The sequence below is a fragment of the Macaca fascicularis genome, chromosome 14 (genome assembly GCF_037993035.2).
Source record: "Macaca fascicularis isolate 582-1 chromosome 14, T2T-MFA8v1.1".
NCBI lineage: Eukaryota > Metazoa > Chordata > Mammalia > Primates > Cercopithecidae > Macaca > Macaca fascicularis.
This window is the reverse complement of record NC_088388.1, coordinates 70,243,395-70,266,083: the sequence shown is the minus strand read 5'-3', so window position 1 is coordinate 70,266,083 and position 22,689 is coordinate 70,243,395. Positions and strand designations below refer to the sequence as shown.

Genomic DNA, 22,689 nt, shown 5'->3' with positions numbered 1-22,689 from the left:
AGCTTTATTCTTTTCGCTCAAGATGGCTTTGACTATTCAGGGTTCTTTATGGTTCCATATGAATTTTAGGATTTTTTTTTTTTCTATTTCTCTGAAGAATGTCATTGAAATTTAGATAGGGATTACATTGAATCTGTAGATTGCTTTGGGTAGTATGAATGTTTTAACAATATTAATTCTTCCAACCCATGTACATGGGATATCTTTTCATTTATTTGTGTCTTCTTCAATTTAGTTCATCAGGATTTTACAGTTTTCATTGTAGAGATCTTTTACCTCCTTGGTTAAATTTATTCTTGAAGGTATTTTATTATTTTTTGTAGCTATTGTAAATGGGATTGCTTTTTTGATTTCTTTTTCAGATTTGTTTACTAGTTCTAACAGTTTTTTGGTGGTGTCTGTAGGTTTTTCTAGATTTAATATCATGTTATTGGCTGGGCACAGTGGCTCACACCTGTAATTCCAGCACTTTGGGAAGCAGACGTGGGTGGATCCCTTGAGATCAGGAGTTTGAGACCAGCCTAGGTAACGTGGTAAAATCCCATCTCTACCAAAAATACAAAAAATTAGCCAGGTTGGGTGGCATGCACACCTGTAGTCCCAGCTACTTGAAAGGCAGAGATGGGAGGATCTCTTGAGGCCCAGGTGGTGGAGGTTGCAGTCAGCTGAGATTGTGCCACTGCGCTACAGCCTGGGTGACAGAATAAGAGCCTGTCTAAAAAAAAAAAAAAAAGGATAAGCTCGTGTTGTCTGCTTGGAGGGGCTGTTTGACTTCCTTCTTTCCAATTTGGATGCCTTCCTTCTTTCCTTCCTTCCCTTCCTTCCTTTCCTTCCTTTCCTTGCCTTCCTTTCCTTTCTTTCTTTCCTCTTGCCTAATTGCTCTGGCTAGAACTTTCATTACTATGTTGAAAATAGTGGTGAATGAGGGCATCCTTGTCTTGTTCCAGATTTTAGAGGGAAAGCTTTCAACTTTTCCCTGTTCAATATATTAGATGTGGATTTGTCATATATGGCCTTTATTGTGTTGAGGTATATTCCTTCTATATCCAATTTGATTGCAGAGCTGGGGACTGGAATCAACTAAGTCTCAGTCACTCACATACCTGACTCCTGAACTTGAAGACTCAAAACAGCTGGGGCTTCTCACGCATGTGTATCTCTACATAGACTTCCACATGATGTCTCCAGCCGGGTGGCTTCAGGGTAGCCAGGTTTCTTACATGTTGGCTCAGGGCCCCTCAGGCATGTGTCCCAAAAGAGAGAGAGCCAGGTGAAATTTGTATTGCTTTTTCTAACCTAGACTTTGGTGTCATGCAACATCATTGCTGCTACATTCTATTTGTTAGAAGATGAGTCACTAATGTCAGCCTATATTAAAGGGGAGGGAAATCCACCTTTAATGGGAGGATTGTCAAACAATTTGTGGACATATTTTAAAACCATCACAGTTGGCCGGGCGCAGTGGCTCATGCCTGTAATCCTAGCACTTTGGGAGGCTGAGGCGGGTGGATTGCCTGAGCTCAGGAGTTTGAGACCAGCCTGGGCAATGGTGAAACCCCATCTTTACTAAAATACAAAAAGTTAGCTGGGTTGGGTGGCACATGCCTGTGATCCCAGCTACTCAGGAGGCTGAGACAAGAGAATCACTTGAACTTGGGAGGTGGAGGTTGCATTGAGCCGAAATCACGCCACTGCATTCCAGCCTGGGCGACGAGCGAGACTCTGTGTCAAGACAAACAAACAAACAACCATCACAGTAAATTAACCTGTCTAAACCTGATGTAATTTGGGGCAAATGGCATTATCTTCAAGAGTATTACTGTTCTCATTTATAAATTAAGAGTGATAATTCATTGGTTGTGAAGATTTGATGAAAAAATATTGTGGAAATTAGAATATTGCTTAATATATAAGCAAGTACTCAAACATTTTAAATTCTTCCTTCCTTTTTCTTTCCCCTTTTAGCTTATTGATTTTCAGTTAACTGTCATTTTTGTCTTTTCATAACTAAAAAATATGAGGAAGGAATTTCTAATTTATATATATTTTTCAAGTGAGACATGTAACAAAGAGGAAGTGATAGTTTAGTTGGCAACTAAGACATGTGCATAAGGAAGGATACATGAGTGATGTGATACACTTGTATGTTGGGTAGATGGAATGTGTTATGGCTAGCTAGAGGCAGGTGACCCGTATGGAGATCTTGACCGGCTGACTCCTACGTATCTCTTGTGATTTGTGTATTTTTCCCTTGCAGTTCCTGAGGGAAGACCTCAATTACCATGACCCAACAGTGAAACACAGCACCTTCCATGGTGAGGATAAGCTCATCAGCGTGGAGGACCTGTGGAAGGCATGGAAGTCATCAGAAGGTAATAGGCAGCCTGGTCATCAATCCTAGTTGCGGGAAGGTTTAGAGAAGACAGAAGCAGCAACTTGGCCTTAAAAGAACATGTATATAAAATGCTTAGTAAAGGGCAAATTATTGAAATGATTCTACATACAGTCACTAAATACGACTGAATATGGTCACTCTGCTGGGCATGGGGGAAGGTTCTCCAGAGTTGGAGTTTTTCTTTATTAGAATACTTTTTGAATTCTATCCTATTCCTACCCCCTTCCTCACCCACCTGACCCTGGCATAGGAATCTTCCAGGTTCTGCTGCTTCATCTCCAGAGATAGGGAGCTTGCTGGTCTCTTGAGGCAGCCCCTTTCTTCTCTAGCTTCCCACTTAGTCCCAGCTCTGCTGAGTCCTAGACAATTCAAAGATTGGGTGAGGGTACAGACAGACTCTCTCCTTTTGTATACTATCTTGATTGAAAGCTTTTCTATATCATTTTGGTTGAAAGCACTAGTGTAGAGTCTGTCTTTTTTTCCAGGTTAAGTAGCCCTACTTCTTGAAGAAAACATTTTCTCAGTCTCCTTCTCATCTTGATTTCCTGCCTATAAGCACTTTTGTTAATGTGTTTCTTAGATCCTATAGTTGGCTGCAGACCTCCAAGTGTGATTTTATCATCACAGAGTTGAGCAGGACTGTCACCTTGTTGTTTCTGAATCCTGTGCATCCGTTAATGCAGTCTGATTAGATACTGGTGCCTTACTAGTCATTCCACTCTACTGACACATGTTGAGCTTAATGAAAACTTCAGATTTGTGTAAAACTGCTAAACCATGATTACCATTTTTTTTTCTGGAGCATTTCCTTCAGAGTTCTTAGTGAAAGAGCATGTCTAATTGTGCGAGACTTGACAGGGAAGGGGAAACCAGGGCTTTAGCTTCCTCTCCATTTATATTATGGCTAGGGCACAGATAACATTATAAGACTAGAAGCAATCTCTCTTCTCAGGATCTCTTAGGGCAGGTTCTGATGCTAACAGGGTTAAATGTAAGTAACTATCAGGATCCCTGGTTTTTATTTGAGGAAGCTTAGGCCTATTTGTATAAAGTTACTTGTCATTATCATGCATTTAGTGGAGCCAGAACTTTGGCCTAGAACTTCAGCTCTGTAGCCGATGCTTTTCAATACCCTCTTGGTTGAAAGCATTAGTCTAGGGTAGAGAAGACTAGTTTTGGCAGGAATGAGGCAGTTTCTATTTTTATTTACATTTTAATTTAGGCTTATAGAGTTTGAGATCTGAAAGGGGTAATCTATATTGTAGATGGAGAGCATTAAATGGGAAGCAGGAAGACCTGGATTCTAATCCTGATTATGGGATGGACAGGCTGATACTTCCTGTTAACTCTATGTTTTATCAGTGTAGAAGAAAAATTAGGCAGCTGTGGGAGAGAGCTTCCTGGATATCTTTGGAAGCTGAGTTCCTTCTGGGGGCTTTTCTTTAATAGCTCTTGAGCAACGCAGGCTGTCTACTGATGAAGGTCAAGCAGTGACATGAGCTTTAGAACTTCACCAGCAGTACCAGGAAAAAAAATCTTCCATTAGCATCATTTAGTTTTGGATTTCTTATTTTTCTCTAATAACGTGAGGACAGGGTGGCTGGTTTTTAAGAGTGGGTTTCAAAAGTAGGAACTTAGAATTAAAGATGGCAGGGAGAGCATTCTGGCCTTCTCTGAAAGCTCACGTAGAAGTATCTAGGAAAGGAAAGTGAGAGGGCAGAAACAGAGGGACTAAATCATAATGCTAGAAAACAGCTCCAGGCAGTTTTCTCGTAAGGACTTTATTTTTGGACTTAGCAACTATTTGGAACACTTCCAGTGTATTCTAAATTACAGGAAAATGAAAGACAATGGAGTGAGGTTTTTTAGGGGAGAGTCCTCATTAACCACAAGTGGAGAAAAGCATTTCAGTGCACAGTGATGTAGTTCACAGCTAAGATGAGAAATGATATATATGTACCCTTTCATAATTTGCTCAGTGTGACTGAGCGCTGTGGCTCACGCCTGTAATCCCAGCACTTTGGGAGGCCAAGGTGGGTGGACCACGAGGTCAGGAGATTGAGACCATTCTGGCTAACACGGTGAAACCCGGTCTCTACTGAAAAAATACAAAAAAAGCCGGGCGTGGTGGCATGCACCTGTAGTCCCAGCTACTCGGGAGGCTGAGGCAGGAGAATGGCGTGAACCTGGGAGGCAGAGCTTGCAGTGAGCCGAGATTGTGCCACTGCACTCCAGCCTGGGCGACAGAGCGAGACTCCGTCTTAAAAAAAAAAAAAAATTAAAAAAATAAAGAATTTGCTCAGTGTGTGTTATACTTGGTGGTTTGACAGACTAAAAGTGAGAATTTTTATATGTCCTCTTCCTCCCAATAATTTGCTTCATTATTCAGAGAAAGGCCCCTAATCTCTCTGGAGTGATGATTTCCAGGGCTACAAAAAGCATGTAATATTCTGGCACTGGCTCAAACTAGCTGTTCTGAGTTTAGCTAGATGATGTAGATGTCAGCAGTGGTCATTTGTGTTCAGAACATTAGCTGGCTAGTGTCAGTGCCATCTGTGTGATTAGCATTGTTAACATTTTTCTGACTAATGTTGGGAGCCAATCTTTTCTCTGTGTTATATAGATCTTAGCAGAAAAGTTTTCTAATCTCTATCTTAGCCAACTCTGGACTTTAGTAATAAAAACAGCAGCAGCAACAACAACAACTGAAAAACTACTTTAACATTTATATAGTATTTAACATGTGCTAGCACTGTTTCTAAATGTTTTACATATATTAACTTATTTCTCACAGAAACCATATGAAGTATAGATATTATGATTATATAGAGTTAGCACAGACTTCACAAGTTCACAGCCCCCAATAAGATTACTCTCACTTCAGACATCAGCCATAATTTCAAGCTGTTCCCAGGTCACCTGCATTTCTGACCAGCTGGCTACAATTCATGTATTACCATGGCCTTCTCAGGTTTGATAATTAACTAGGACTACTCCGAGAATTCAGGAAAGCCCTATACGTATGATCACAATTTTATTATAAAAGTTACAAATCAGAACCAGCCAAAAGAAGAAATTTATAGGGCAAGATCTGGGAGAGGCCTGAATATGGCACTTTTGTGTCCTCTCCTTGTGGAATCAGGACACATCTCCTTTTCCAGCACATTGGAGTGTTTGCCAGTCAGGAAACTCAACTGAACTTTGGTGTTCAGTATTTTTCTTAGGGTTTCATTACATAGGCAAGTTTGATTAAATTATTAGGCACATGATTGAACTTAATTTCCAGCTCCCTTTTTCTCCATAAAGGTTGGATTGGTATCACCTGGCTCAGGGCCCCCAATGCTCTAGTCACGTGGTTGATTTTTTTAGTGACCAACCCCCATCCTGAGTCATCTTATTAGCCTGAACTCATGTGTAATCCAAGGGACCCAAATAAAGACATTCCTATCACTGGGAATATTCCAAAAGTTCATTGGGTACCTCCTAGTAACACAGGACAAAGATCTGCCAAATTCTTTATTATACAACATTGAATAATTAAGTATGGAAGAACTGGTAAAGCAGGGTTGAAGAAGGACCAAGAATGAGGGCCACTCCAGGAAATCCAGCAGTAGAGACTAGGGGATTGGCCTTTTCTTTCTTTTCTTTTTTTTCATTTGAGACTGAGTTTCACTCTGTCACCCGAGCTGGAGTGCAGTGGCGCAATCTCAGCTCACTGCAACCTCCGCCTCCCAGGTTCAAGCAATTCTCCTGCCTCGCCTCCTGAGCAGCTGGGACTACAGGCGTGCGCCACTATGCCCAGCTAATTTTTGTATTTTTAGTAGAGACAGGGTGTCACCATGTTGGTTGGCCAGGATGGTCTCAATCTCTTGACCTTGTTATCCGCCCACCTTGGCCTCCCAAACTGCTGGGGTTACAGGCGTGAACCACCGTGCCTGGGGGATTGGCCTTTTCTAATTAGCTACTTGCATATGACTCAGCTTTATTCACTTTTTATTTCTAAGTGTCTTTGCTCAAGAGTCACATATGACAAGAGAAGAATCAGATTGGCATAGTGTGGATTACAGATTTAAATAGGGTGGTGATAGTGGGAGTGTGTGTGTAGGGTTTGGAGAGAGCTGCGATTTCCAGCCCCTGCAGGATCATATGAGGTTAGAGGAGTGGCAGTTCTTTAAAGGAAGGGTGGCTGGGTAGATTTTGTAGAATCCTTGAGAAATAGAATTACTGTTTGCATATTTGAGCCATTGGAAACAATAACAGTGTCATTTTTAGAGAGGAATGATGGGAGGCACTGACCTAAGGGAATTCTCCTCTAGAGCATGGCTTTCATTTTTTCTAACCAAAGTGCATCATTACTGCTTCTCTTTTCCTTTCCTGGACACTAGATTTTAAATGATGCTATCTGACAAACAAAGTATATTTCTTTTTTTGAGACAGAGTCTCACTCTGTAGCCCAGGCTGGAGTGCAGTGTCATGATCTTGGCTCACTGCAGCCTCTGACTCCCGGGTTCAAGGATTCTTTTGCCTCAGCCTCCCGAGTAGCTGGGATTACAAGCGTGCACCATCATATCCAGCTAATTTTTGTATTTTTAATAGAGATGGGATTTTGCCATGTTGGCTAGGCTGGTCTCAAACTCCTGATCTCAAGTGATCCACCTGCCTCAGCCTCCCAAAATGCTGGGATTACAAGCATAAGCCACTGTGCCTGATGAAAATTTCTTTTTTGCTTTTTCTTTCTTTTTCTTTTGAGATGGAGTCTCACTCTGTTGCCCAGGTTGGAGTGCAGTGGAATGATCTCGGTTCACTGCAACCTCTGCCTCTCAAGTTCAAGAGATTCTCCTGCATCAGCCTCCAGAGTAGCTGGGATTACAGGCGTGAACCACCATGCTTGGCTAATTTTTGTATTTTTAGTGGAGACGGGGTTTCATCATGTTGGACCAGGCTGGTCTCGAACTCCTGACCTCAGGTGATCCTCCCGTCTCAGTCTCCCAAAGTTCTGGGGTTACAGGCGGTAGCCACCACACCTGACCAATACTTCTTAAGTAATAATTTATTTCCTCATTTTTATGAATCAAGAGTTCCTAACTATCAATCTTTGATTCTATGAAATATGATTGCAGCTAAAAGCAAAAGAACCTGGTAGTCTAGTGTGCCTGTGGACTTTGGCACAGTAGTTGTTTACAAGTTTTTGTTTCCAAAAGCCTGGTGGAAAATAAACATTGCAGGCCAGGCACGGTGGCTCATGCCTGTAATCCCAGCTGAGGGATTTTGGGAGGCTGAGGTGGGCAGATCATGAGGTCAGGAGTTCAAGATCAGCCTGGCCAACATGGTGAAACCCCATCTCTACTAAAAATACAAAAAAAATTAGCTGGGCATGGTGGTGAGCACCTGTAATCCCAGCTACTTGGGAGGCTGAGGCAGGAGAATCGCTTGAAACTGGAAAGCGGGGGTTGCAGTGAGCTGAGATCGTGCCACGGCACCCCAGCCTGGGCAACAAGAACGAAACTCCATCTCAAAAAAGAAAGAAAGAAAGAAAGAAAATAAACATTACAGTAAATAAGTTCACAGATCTCCTTTTTTGTCTGTGCTATTCTTTGGATGACAGAATTTCTCTGTAGGAAGCAGTGGAGTAGTACAGCAGGTTCCTGAATAATGTCACTTCATTCAACCTTGTTTGATTATAATGCTGATGAAAATAAAAAATTGCTTCCTGACTGGGGCCACTGTCTCTGTGTGGAGTTTGCACATTCTCTCCATGTCTGCATGGGCTTTCTGCAGGTACATCAGTTTCCTTCCACATCTCGAAGATATGCACTTTAGGTGAATTGGCATGTATAAATGGTCCCAGTCTGAGTGAGGGAGAGAGAGAGAGAGGAGGGGGGGGAGAGAGAGAGAGAGAGAGAGAGAGAGAGAGAGAGAGAGAGAATGTGCGTGTGTATGTGGTGTGTGTGTGTGTGTGCCCTGCAATGGAATGGCATCTGATTCAGGGTTGGTTCCCACCTGGCACCCTGAGCTGCCCAGGATAGGCTCCAGCCACTCTCAACCTTGAACTGAAATAAGAAGGTAAATAATTATCTTACTTGTTTTAATCTTCCTTAAATGTATATACAGGTCACATTTATTTCATTGTGTAATATTAGAAATGTTTTGGTCTTTATTTGTAAGTTTGGTGATGTTTTTGTGACCAGAAATATGCCATAGGAACTTCACCCTTGATTATATCAGTTAGCTTCTGGTAAAATTGGTTTTGTTATACATGGTTTTGCTTAAAGTTACAGTTTCCAACAACCCATTGATGACATTCGTTGAGGACTTACTGTACTGGAGAGCTAGGAAGCCTTTAGAAAGAACATCCAGGCTGGGTGTGGTGGCTCACACCTGTAATCCTAGCACTTTGAGAGGCTGAGGCGGGTGGATCACTTGAGGTCAGGAGTTCAAGACCCACCTGGCCAACATGGTGAAACCCTGTCTCTACTAAAAATACAAAAATTAGCCAGGTGTGGTGGTGGGCATCTATAATCCCAGGTACTCGGGAGCCTGAGGCAGGAGAATCGCTTGAACCCAGGGGACGGAGGTTGCAGTAAGCTGAGATCGCAACTTCACTCCCGCCTGGGTAAAAGAGCAAAACTCCATCTCAAAAAATAAAAAATAAAATAAAATAAAAAATAAAAAAAACACCCAGCAGAGCTGCTGACCTCTCTGTTGACACAACACAGGGAGGTCAGGTGGCATCAGACTTCTGTCTAAACCATTTCAAAAGTCAGATCCATATGAAAGAGTTGGCAGCCCGTTTTGCTTTTACATAAACCCAATGAGAGATATGTTTATTATTTTCTTTTAGTCATTTAAAAATTATTTTTCTAAGTGAATCATCAAGTCATTTAGTCAAAAACCTAAGACATTAGTTGTTTGCTGCTGTATTTTTTGGAAGAATCATACAGTTGGCTTTTTCTTTCCCCTTACATTCTTTCAGATAATTTTTTTTCCCTGATAATAAAAACAACTAGCATCCATGTAGTGACATTTATCACAGTTGTTTTATATTTATTTTAAACAGACACTTGAGGATAAAAGGTTTTACTTGTATTCCCATTTAATAAATAACAAAACTGAGTATCTCTCACCTGAGGGTTCTACCTGTTTAATATATCTTATGTGCATCTCCTATGATACTGCCTTAGCTCAACTTCATTACCTTTTTAAAAAGATATTTATTGAGTTGCAACTGACATACAAAAAGGTGTAAATCTCTAAAGTTTACTATTTTTAAGATTTTGATACATGTATACAATTGTGAAACCATCACTGCATTAAAGATAGTGAATATACTCATCACCCCTAAAAGTTTTCTCATAGCCCTTTGTAGTCTGTGCTCCCCCAGCAACCACTGATCTGCTTTCTGCCATAGATTAGTTTGCATTTACTACAGTTTTATGTAAATGGAATTATATAATATGTACTTTTAAAAAATAATCTGGCCACTTTCACTCAGTGTAACTATTTTGAGGTTCATTTATGTTTTGCATGTGTAAATAGTTAACTCCTTTTTATTGCTTAGTAGTAGTCCATTGTAGAGACATACCACAATTTATTTACCTATTTGCCTACTGGGAGACATTGAGCTGCTTTTAGTTTTTGGCTATTACAAATAAAGCTGCTATGAACATTCACATGCAAGTCTGTATGGACATATATTTTCTTTTCTCTTAGGTAAATATCTAGGAGTGGAATGACTAGATCATATGGTAGGTATATGTTTTTAAGAAACTGTCAAACTGTTTTCTAAAATAGTTGTATTTTTTATATTCCCATCAGCAGTATATGACATTTTCAGTTCTTCCACATCTTTGCAAACACTTAGTATGGTCGGTCTACTTAATTTTAGCCATTTTGATAGTATAATGATCATGGTTTTATTTTGTATTTGCCTAATGACTAATAATGTTGAGCATCTTTTTATGTACATGTTTCCATTCATATCTCTTTTTGGTAGAGTATCTGTTAAATCTTTTGTCTGCTTTTTACTGTTTTTTTTTAAATCGAGTTTTGAGAATTCTTTATATATTCTCCGTTTAAGTATTTTATCAAATATATACTTTGCTAAGATTTTCTCCAAATCTGTGGCTTTTTCTATCATTCTTTTCACAGTGTCTTTTGAAGAGCAGAAAGTTGTAATTTTGATGAAATCCAGTTTATCAATTTGTTTTTTAATAGATCATGCTTTTGGTATTGTATCTAATAAATCTTTGCCTAACCCAGGATCACACAAAGATTCTTTCTGTTTCTTTCTAGAAGTTTTGTAGTTTTATGTTTTACATTTATGTCTATAATTCATTTTGTATTAATTTTTATATGTGGTGTGAAGTATGGAACTTAGTTCTTTATTGTGCTTACACTTGGTCCCAATTGTTCTAGAACTGTTTGTTGAAATGCTATTCTTTTCTCCATTGCATTGCCTCACCTCTCATCTTTTGCCAAAAATCAGTTGTTTAAGCTGAGTGCAGTAGCACACACTGTAGTCCCAGCTATTCAGGTGGCTGAGGTTGGGGGTGGGTGAAAACTGCTTGAGCCCAGGAGTTAGAGTCCAGCCGGGGCAGCATAGCAAGAACCTGTTTCTAAAAAACAAACAAACAAAAAACGCCTCAAGTTGTTTGTGTAAGTGTGAGTTTACTTTTGGACTCTCTATTATGATACACTGATCTATTTGTCTTTATGCCAGTACCATGCTATTATGATTACCATAAAATTATAATGATTATTTCAGTCAGGTAGTGTTAGCCCTCCAACTTATTTCTTCTTTTTCAAGTTGTTTGGGCTGTTTCAGGTCCTTGAATAAACTTGTCAATTTCTACAAAAATGCCTGGTGAGACTTTGAATAGGATTGCATTGAATCTGTAGATGAGTTTGAGAGAGCTGACATCTTCAAAATACTGATGTTCTTTCAACCCATAAACAAAGTACATCTCTTCATTTATTTAGGAGATACAGTTTCTCTGAGTATTATTTTTTAGTCTTCAGTGTATAGAACTTTCCCGTCTTTTGTCAGATTTATCACTAAGTAGTTCATAGTTTTTTATGCTGTTGTATATGGTATTTTTTTTAAAATCATGGTAAAATACATATAACAAAATTTACTATGCAAATGGTATTTTAAAATAATTTCTGATTGTTGCTTACATACAGAAATGTAATTGATTTTTATATATTGATTTTATATTCTAAACTAAAAATCTATATTCTATGAAGTGCTAAACTCACTTAGTAGATTTCATCACTTTTCCATAGACAATAATGTTTGTCTGCCAATAAAGACAGTTTTACTTCTTTTCGAATCTGATGCTTTTTTTTTCCTTTTTCTTGCCTGATTGCCTTGGATAGTATTTCTAGTACAGTGTTGAAGAGAAATGAGGTGAGCAGCTATCCATGTTTCATTTCTAATCTTTTTTTTTTTTTTTTTTTTTTTTTTTGATACGGAGTCTTGCCCTGTCACCCAGCTGGAGTGCAGTGGCACAATCTTGGCTCACTGCAAGCTCTGCCTCCTGGATTTATGCCATTCTCCTGCCTCAGCCTCCCAATTAGCTGGGACTACAGGTGCCCACCACCACGCCTGGCTAATTTTTTTTGTATTTTTAATAGAAACGGGGTTTCACTGTGTTAGCCAGGATGGTCTCGATCTCCTGACCTCGTGATCCGCCCGCCTTGGCCTCCCAAAGTGCTGGGATTACAGGCGTGAGCCACCACGCCCGGCCATTTCTGATCTTAGAAAACATTCAGTCTTTCACCATTAAATATAATGGTGGGCCAGGTGTGGTGGCTTATGCCTATAATCCCAGCACTTTGGGAGGCCAAGGCGGGTGGATCATGAGGTCAGGAGTTCGAGATCAGCCTGGCCAGCGTTGTGAAACCCGATCTCTACTAAAAATACAAAAATTAGCTGGGCGTGGTGGTGGGCGCCTGTAATCCCAGCTACTCAGGAGGCTGAGGCAGGAGAATCACTTGAACCCGGGAGGTGGAGGTTGCAGTGAGCCAAGATTGTGCCATTGCACTCCAGTCTGGGTGACAGAGTGAGACACTGTCTCAGAAAAATAAATAAATAAATAAAATAAAAATAAATGTTAAAAATTATATATATATATATATAAATATATAAAATGTTGGCTATGGGGTTTTTGTAGTGCCTCTCTACTCCTAGTTTGCTGAGAGTCTTTATCAGGCATAGATGCTTGGTTTTTTTCAAATGCGTTTTCTGTGTTTATTGAGATGATTGCATGGTTTTTCTGTTTGTTTGTTAATTTGATAAATTACAGTGACTGAGTTTTGAGTGTAAAGCTAACCCTGCATTCTTGGGATAAGTCCCCTTGGTCATAATGTATTATTCTTTCACTATATTGTTGGATTAGATTTGCTAAAATTTTGTTTTAAATTTTTATGTCTTTGTTCATGAAAGATACTGGTTTGTAGTTTTCTTAAAATGTCTTTGTTTTTGATATGAGGATAATGTTTGTCTCATAGGATGAATTATGAAATATTCCTCTGAAGTTTTTTTTGAAGAGTTCATCTAGAATTGGTATTATTTTTTCTTAAATATTTGATAGAATTCAGCAGTGAAGCTAACTGAGCTTAGAGTTTTCTTTGTGGGAAGGTTTTTAATTATAGTGTCAATTTCTTTAATAGGTATAAGGCTGTTCAGGCTATCTATTTCTTGAGTGAGCTTGGGTACTTTGTGTCTTTCAAGAAATTTGTCTATTTCACCTGTGTTGTCAAATTTACTGGTATATGTCAATAAAATTCCCTTATTCTAATGTCTGTAAAATCCGTAATAATGTCTCATTACTGATCTTAATAATTTGTGTCTTCTTTTTTTTACTGATTGGTCATGTTAGATCTTTGTTAATTTTACAGAACCAGTGTTTGGTTTTATTGATTTTTCTCTGGTTTCTATTTCATTGATTTCCACTTTGATTTGATTATTTTCTTTCATCTGCTACTTTGGGTATAATTTGCTCTTTTATTTTTTAGTTTGGTAAGGTGAAAACTAAGGTCACCAATATGAGACCTTTCTTCTTTTCTAATACAGAATTTAGTGCTGTAAATCTCCCTTAACTACTGCTTTAGAGGCATTTCCCAAATTCTGGTGTATTGTGTTTTTTTTTTTTTTCTCTCTTTTCCAACTGATTTATTAGTAGCACAGACAGAATAAAAATACCTAGAATGAAGACACAATTAATGGCAAATGTTCTATTACTTTTTTTCCTGATACAATCTTTAATAACTTAGTATCCCTTAATAATATGTTCTAATTTGAGAGATTCTTTTTGCCCTGGAAATGCATACCTTTAAAATCTGTTTTAGATCTTAGATCCATCCAGTATTGGTTTATCATTATATTGGATGAAATGTTGTGCTTCTATTTTCACTTAGCTCAGAATATTTTATATTTCCTTTTTGACATCTTTAGTTCCACAAGTTATTTAGAAGCAAGTTATTTAGTTTCCAAATATTTGGAGATTTTTTTAGACTTTTTTGGTTATTGATCTCTAATTTAATTCCCTTGTGATCTGAGATCATACTTATGTGACTTGAATCCTTTAAAAAATTTTAAGATTTTTTTCTTTTGTGTCCTACAACATGGTCTATCATGTTAAATATTCCATGTGCACTTGTAACTGTTCTGTTGGGTGGAGATTTCTATAAATGTAAATCAGGTCTGTTTTTGTTGTTTTGCATTTTTTTTTTCTTCAACTTTTAAGTTCCGAGGTACATGTGCAGGATGTGCAGGTTTGTTATATAGGTAAATGTGTGCCATGGTGGTTTTCTGCACAGATATCCCGTCACCTAGGTGTTTAGCCCCGCAGCCATTAGCTGTTCTTCCTGATGCTTTCCCTCCTCCCACTCCCCTGACAATGTGTGTTGTTCCCCCCGATGTGTCTATGTGTTCTCATCATTGAGCTCTCGCTTACATGTGAGAACGTGCACTGTTTGGTTTTCCATTCTTGTGTGAGTTTGCTGAGGATAACAGCTTCCAGCTCTATTCATGTCCCCGCAAAGGACATGATCTCATTCCTTTTTATGGCTGCATAGTATTCCATGGTATCTATGTACCACATTTTCTTTATCCAGTCTTTCATTGATGGGCATTTGGGTTGATTCCATGTCTTTGCTATTGTGAATAGTGCTGCAATGAACATACATGTGCATTTATCTTATGATAGAATGGTTTATATTCCTTTGGGTATATACCCAGTAATGAGATTGCTGGGTCAAATGGTATTTCTGCTTCTTGATCTTTGAGGAATCGCCACAGTGTCTTCCACAATGGTGAACTAATTTATATTCCCACCAACAGTGTAAAAGTGTTCCTTTTTCTCTGCAACCTTGCCAGCATCTGTTGTTTCTTGACTTTTTAGTAATTGCCATTCTGACTGGTATGAGATGGTATCTCATTGTGGTTTTGATTTGCATTTCTCTAATGATCAGTGATGTTGAGCTTTTTTTCATATGTTTGTTGGTTGCATGAATATCTTCTTTTGAGAAGTATCTGTTCACGCCCTTTGCCCACTTTTTAATGGGGTTGTTTATTTTTTCTTTGTAAATTTGTTTAAGTTCCTTGAGGACTCTGGATATTAGACCTTTGTCAGACGGATAGATTGCAAACATCTTCTCCCATTCTGTACCATTCAGGACATAGGCACAGGCAAAGGTTTCATGATAAAAATGCCAAAAGCAAATGCAACTAAAGCAAAAATTGACAAATGGGGTATAATTAAAAAGCCTCTGTATAGCAAAAGTAACTATCATCAGAGTGAACAGGCAACCTACAGAATGGGAGAAAATCAGGTCATGTTGTTGATGGTATTGTTCAAGTCTACATATCTTTGTCGATTTTCTGCCTACTTGTTCTATCTTTTTTTTTCTTTTTCTTTTTTTTTTTTTTTTTTTTGAGATGGAGTCTCGCTCTGTTGCCTAGGCTGGAGTGCAATGGCATGATCTCGGCTCACTGCAACCTCCTCCTCCTGGGTTCAGGCAATTCTCCTGCCTCAGCCTCCTGAGTAGCTGGGATTACAGGTGTGTGCCACCATGCCTGGCTAGTTTTTGGATTTTTAGGAGAGACAGGGTTTCACCATGTTGACTGGTCTTGACCTCCTGACCTCAAGTGATCTGCCCTCCTCAACCTCACAAAGTGCTGGAATTACAGGCATGAGCCAGTGCACCCGGCCTGCCTACTTGTTCTATCAATTGTTAGAGAGGAGTATTTAAGTGTCCAGTTGTAACTGTGGATTTACCTATTTTTCCTTGTAGTTTCTGCTTCATGTGTTTTGAAGCTCTGTTACTAGGTGCATAAAGATTTAGGATGATTATTTCTTAGTGATTAACTGACCTCTTCAACGTTATGAAATGATCTGCTTTATCCTTGGTGGTAGTCTTTGCTCTGAAATCTATTTTGATAAAAATATAGCTGTCTTTTGACTGTTGTTAGTTTGGAATGTCTTTTTCCATCCCTCTACATTTAATCTATTTGTATTTTTATATTTAAAGTGCATTTCCTATAGGCACATATAGTTGGGTCCTATCTATATATGTATATTTTGCAATGTGACAATATCTGTTAATTGCATTATTTAGACCATTTATGTTTGGTGTGATTATTAATATGATTAATCAAATATGATTGATATGATTGTTAATATAAGATAATTTAGGTTAGTCCATTATCTTGCTATTTGTTTTCTGTTTGTCCCATCTGTTCTTTAATTCCTTTTCCTACCTTTTCTGCTTTCTTTTGGATTAATTGAGCATTTTTTATAATTCAATTATATCTTCTTTGTTGGCTTATTAGCTATATCTGGTATTTTAGTGGTTGCGTTAGGAGATAAAAATATGTATCTTTAACTCATCACAGTCTTTTTTTTTTTTTTTTTTGAGACAGAATCTTGCTCTGTAACCCAGGCTGGTGTGCAGTGGTGCGATCTTGGCTCACTACAACCTCTGCGTCTTGGGTTCGAGAGATTCTCGTGCCCCAGCCTCCTGGGTAGCTGGAATTACAGGTGCATGCCACTAGGCCCAGCTCATTTTTGTATTTTTAATAGAGACGGGGTTTTGCCATGTTGGTCAGGCTTGTCTCGAACTCCTGACCTCAGGTGATCCACCTACCTCAGCTTCCCAAAGTGCTGTTGTTACAGATGTGAGCCACTGCACTGGGCCTACTTTCAAGAGATTTTATACCATGTCACATGTAGTATAAGAAGCTTCCAGTAGTGTATTTTCATTTCCCTCTCTCAATCTTAGATTTTACTCCTTGCACTGTGGCTTGGAAATTCAAGTCCATAAGCTGGGGCAATTGTAGAATTTCCCTCATTTGTTTTGCATCTCTGAAGAAACATCGTCCTCTGTAGGCTGATGTCCAGTGTCTGATATATATTTCATATATTTTGTGTTTTTTTGGGGGGGTAATTTTAATTCAGGAGGGAGGGTAAATTCCATCTCTGGTACTTCAGCTTACCCTGAAACAGAAGTGTCAGCTGAATCATCTTTTGCTTGGGCTGTTGTTCTTCATATACTGTTATTCTTGGCCCAGCCTAGCTCTGCTGCTATGTATCTTTCACTTAGTTCCAGATCTGATGAGGTCTCTGCTTATATTTTTCAGTGGTTTCCCATTTTTCCCCCATATATGAAACAAACAAGTTTAGGACATTAGATTTCTGGGTGTAAGAAATATTCTTAAATGGAAGCTGGAGAAATAAAGATACTGTTAAAAATGTTACAAGTAAATACCTGTATACCAATAAATTGTAATCATATGTTAATTTGAAAGAATAAATACTGGCTTTCCTATTGGTCAGATAACCCTTCAGTTTGTGTAGGAGTAGCAATAAGCTTACATCACAACTGCTGTCTCATTTGAGATTCAACAAAATAAGATACCAAAAGCTTAGTAATTTCTGGTGAAAAAAATATTATAGAAAATGTTGGCTCTGCGTGGTGACTCATGCCTGCAATTCCAGCCCTTTGGGAGGCTGAGGTGGGAGGATCACTTAAGCCCCAGAGGTTGAGGCTACAGTGAGCTATGATCATGCCACTGTACTTCAGCCTGGGTGACAGAACGAAACCCTATCTCTAAAAAAAAGAAAGAAAATCTCAATGATTTTTTTTTTCATGTTTATCTGTGAGATGTTAGTCAGATGCATTGAAATTAAATGTCCATCTGTAATCTCAAAATGAATTACCTTATCTGGGAGAAAAGAGTAATATGTACACATAAATAAAAATCTGATGATATTTTATTTTATTGTATTGTATTTTTTGATGGAGTCTCACTCTCTTGCCCAGACTGGAGTGCAGTGGCATGATCTTGGCTCACTGCAACCTCTGCCTCCCAGGTTCAAGCGATTCTCCTGCCTCAGCCTCCCGAGTAGCTGGGACTACAGGTACACACCATGAAGCCCAGCTAATTTTTTGTATTTTTAGTAGAGATAGGGTTTCATCATGTTGGCCAGGCTGGTCTTGAACTCCTGACCTCATATGATCTGCCCACCTCGACCTCCCAAAGTGCTGGGATTACAAGTGTAAGCCACTGTGCCCGGCCCTGATGATATTTTATATCTTGAGAGTTTATTTATATTTTAATGCTGTCGTTGTCTGTTATTCCTTATCTACCTTTGTGGTATTGGCCCCAGAAGGTAGTGTTTTTCTCCTATAATTTATGTAAACATTTCTGTGTTAAAAATTTACTGAGTACCTTCTATATACCAGGCATTGTGCTAGATGAGTTGAGCATACAAGGTCCATGCTTATTTCTCTGATCTACTTGTTTTCCATCATTCCACACCACATCTCCTCTGGAAGTGCGATGCTATATTGGCATCTCTTAGGAAATGTTATTCTTTTTCATCCCATGGTGCTTTCATATATGCTGTTTTCTCTGTTCATCTTTCTCCTTTGTTGATCTGTTTGAAACTCAATTGATCATTTCTTTAAGACATCTTCCTCCGTAGAACTTAAAGTATAATAATAATAATAAATAAATAAAACAAAAAACAAACAAACAAACAAACAAAAAGACATCTTCCCTGAAAACCACAGGCTAAGTTAGGTATCTTCTTCTGTGTTCCCACAGCCCCTATCTCTTCACAGCCATTAGCACACTAAATGCAAAGATCTGTTCCACTGTCTGTTTTCCCATCAGACTGCTGGAGTGCAGCATTTTATATGATTTTATCTCTTAATACTTAGCACAGGGCCTGGCCCAGAGTAGGAATGCAGCACACAAAAATGTGTCCTTGGCTGTTTGATTGTGTGATCTTAGATAAGTTGTTTGGCCTACCCAGCATTTCTGAGCTCCTAGGTTCTCTTACTACCCTGCAGCCATGCTGTCAGACTTCTCTAACCTGGCTCTACTAACCTTGTAGCTGCTCTGTAGGTGGTCTTTAATAGCATGTCCTGTTAGGCCCTGGGAGACCTGGTTTTTGCCTAGTAGCCTAGTGAGCCTATCACATGAAGCCTCGGCCAGATTATTTTTGCAGCAATGGCTCAGGGTTTGATAATGACATCAGATTAGAAAATGAAGACCTCTACCTCACTGTAGTTCCAGATAAGTGCTAGTGGGAACCCGAAGGAAGCTACTTAAAGAGACAATTCACAGTTCCAGGTCACACACTATCTTTAGGAAGGGCCACTTTGGAAGGATTTCATAGCTGCCTTGGAGCGCTGTTATCCAGAGTAGACAAATAAGAAGCTGGGTTTTGTGATGCCTTTTCTGATTCTGTCAGTCACTCCTTTCTATGTGCTACCACATTACCTTATATATCCCTGTGACCTAGCATTTATCACACTATATTATATTCATTTGTTTCCTTGTATATTCCCCTCTCTAGAAGAGAGCCCTTGAGGATGGAGTTCATGCAGATTCACCTCTGTGCTGGTTAACTCATCCTTTACCTGCTAGAGTAGAAGCCAATACAAGCTTAGTGAATGAATGAATAAATGAATGGTGATAATAATCATAGATGATTTTTTTTACAATTACAGTATGCTAGGAGCTTCCCTTTACTACATTTTTGTGATGTGAAAACTCTGATTTTCATCATTTTGGTGGTGAAAAAAATGAGGCACAAAAGATTAAGTAATTTGCCCATGGTCTTACATCTAGTAAGTGGCAAATTGCAAATTCAAATCAAGACACCTGGTTTCAAAGTTCACTTTCTTTTTTTTTTTGTTTTTTTTTTGTTTTGTTTTTTGAGACGGGATCTTCTCTATCACTTAGGGTGGAGTACAGTGGCACAATCTTGGCTCATTCTAGCCTCAACTCCAGGTGATCCTCCCACCTCAACCTCCCAAGTAGCTGGGACTACAGGTGCGTGCCATCACACACAGCTAATTTTGTTTTTTTTTTTTTGTAAAGACGAGGTCTCACTTTGTTGCCCAGGCTGGTCTTGAACTCCTAGCCTCAAATGATCCTCCTGCCTTGGCCTCCCAAAGTATTAGGATTATAGGTGTGAGCCACCGTGCTTGGCCAAAGCTCACATTCTTAACCACTGTGCTATATCTGACTGGCTGACTAAAGGCTAAGTGACCAACTAACAGCTGTGTGAAGCAGGGGCAAAGAAAGTACTGGCAACCTTCCTGCCAGACCTCATTCTCTTGAGATGTGGATTTGAAACCACAAAAGTAGATGAGGGCTTCGTCTGGAGGCACCACAGGTCCACTATGGGAAAAGATACTGATTCAGGAATCAATTTACTATTACTTATTCCTTTCCTGGCAAGAGAAAAGATTGGCCAAGGCCAAGTGTTTGCCTTGGCACATCCCTGGATGTATTGCTATAGCTCAAGTGCTAGGGAGTAATACTGTTCCTTCTGCCTGGTATGCCCTTCCCGTAAATGTCCACATGGGTCGCACCTTATATTTCATTTTCTGCTCAAATATCACTTCATCGGAGAGGCCTTCCCTGATCTGACCTCATACAATATAGGACTATTTTTTATCCCCTTAACCCCTTATGGCTTAATTGTTTTTCATTATACTTTTCACCACCTGACATATAATTATTTGTTTATAGTGTTTTACATTGTCTCTCTCCACCAGAATATAAGCACCGTGGGATCTGTGACTCTGTTTTGTGTGTTGTTGTATCTTTACCTTCTAGAGTGGTGCCTGGCAAGTAGTAGCTGCTCAATAAACGTTTTTTCCCCCTAATGAATATATTATTTTGGCGTCTGAGACCACTTGTTTTCAAGGACCTTTGTCATTTGGTGTCAGCAATACCTCATTCTCCTTGACTGTATATATAACTCTTGAACTCCAGACAAACTAGAGTCAGTGTTCTCTGAGCATGCTTCATATCTTACAGCTCTTTGTCTTTGTTCATGATTCTTTCTTCTGGCAGATCTGCATCTCTGTCCATCCAGATTCTGACCAGTCCTTAATATTTACCCCTTTTTGAATGAAGGTACATATTAAGAAAAAATTACTACTGAGTTTGTATTAAGTCCTAGGCATCTTCAAACACATTAACTCATTTAATTCAACAACTCTGGGAGACAGATATTGCTAAATTGTAAGCTACATGGGAGTAGGGATCTCCCTCTTGATCATTGCTCTATTCCCAGTGCGTGGCCTCAGAATAGAACGAAATAAATGCTTGTTGAATAGCAAAATGAATACTTTACAGAAGGGGAAATTGAGGTTAAGTGATTTACACAAGCTAGTTCATGGCAGATAGGATAGGCAAGGTCTTCCAGGTTCAAATTAGTGTTTTTTGTAATATATCCTAAAATAAAAAATCAGTGTTCTAAAATGCCAGTGGTTTGGCAGTCTTTAATAACTTTAGTTTTTGTAGCTACCTCAGAATAAAACAGGAGGTTTTATTGATTTTTACATGAAAATTGTTCTCAAACATAAAAGGTCCGTTCCTATCTATAAAACATAGTGTGGAGACCAGAGTATATCTTTGCTACCCAAGATGCTAACTGGACATCAGTTTCTGGGATTCTTTGTGGATATGTGTCATAAGTACTTTTTAATTTTTTTATACCTTCCCCCTTTACCTCCATAAGAAGTCTGTGGGGGTAAGTGATACTTTTAGTGAGAAAACATAAATACTGATAAGATGGACAAGAAGTGATCCAGGACCCACAGATTGCCATCATTTGTTCATTTGAAGAAGATACTAGAGGTTGTATTTATATTGTACTTATTTTTAACTCATTGTTTAATTTTTATGTATGTTTTACAGTCTATCTAATGTTAGTAAATGAATCTAATTTATAAACACATATACATATATTGGCAATGTGTGTACAAAGCTTTTTTACAGGTAGATTATGTCATTAAAAAGATTGGAGATGGCCAGGCCTGGTGGCTCATGCCTGTAATCCCAGCACTTTGGGAGGCCGAAGTGGGCGGATCATGAGGTCGGGAGATCGAGACCATCCTGGCCAACATGGTGAAACGTTGTTTCTACTAAAAATACAAAAATTAGCTAGACATGGTGGCACTTGCCTGTAATCCCAGCTACTCGGGAGGCTGAGGCAGGAGAATCGCTTGAACCTGGGAGGCGGAGGTTGCAGTGAGCTGAGATTGTACCATTGCACTCCAGTCTGGCGACATAGTGAGAGTACATCTCAAAAAAAAGATTAGAGTTAAGTCACCCTGTATGTCTCTTATGAAAGGATGGTTTGTTGTGTAGAACTCCAGGGGTTAGCCTTCTCTGATTGGGTGTAGCATTGTTTGTCATTTTGCCCAGAGATGTAGTCTTTGATCTGGCTAGGGGCCACATGGACAGGCTCAGGGAATGGGAGACTTATGACGTTAGGACATTGGCTCTCGCTTGCATGTCCTACTGGGATTTGGACATATGAGTCATTTGGAGTCTGTATCTGTAGTAAGCTCTCTTTGCCAAATTCTGCAGCCTGTCACTGATAGCCACAGCTCTCTGTACTTGCTGTTGCCTTCTTCCTCACTCTGGCCCAGGGATTCTTCCCATTTTCTCTTTTGGAATGAGAAAACAGAACAAGACTTTTAACTTTTAGGTGCTTGAACCTTGTGGACAGGAAGCCCTGATATATCAGCTGGTCTTTTGAATGAGATCTTCATGCTGGAACTCAGGGTTGCTATCTGAGATACAGATGTTATAGAGGATGCAGCTCATCCTGGCTCGTTTTGTTCAGACTATAGTGACTCCAGGTGGACACCATACTGCCAAATGCTACCTAGATAGGGCATCTGCCTAGGTAACAGAATGATATATACAGATAAAAACAACAACAACAACAAACAAACCAAAACCATCTTAAGGT

General features: G+C 39.1%; 1 protein-coding gene across 10 annotated transcripts in view; it reads left to right on the top strand.

Moving 5' to 3' along the window:
* STIM1 (stromal interaction molecule 1) overlaps positions 1-22,689 on the top strand; it is a 218,868-nt gene that overhangs the window by 152,072 nt on the left and 44,107 nt on the right. For 6 of the 10 annotated variants that reach the window (XM_005578991.4, XM_005578993.4, XM_005578989.4 and 3 more), the window contains exon 3: positions 2,258-2,372. In XM_005578991.4, coding sequence (XP_005579048.2) covers positions 2,258-2,372 — 115 coding nt within the window. Of the gene's footprint in view, positions 1-2,257; positions 2,373-10,105; positions 10,141-22,689 lie in introns of all 10 variants that reach the window. The other 4 variants (XM_074014561.1, XM_074014559.1, XM_074014560.1 and 1 more) reach the window with 1 other exon arrangement.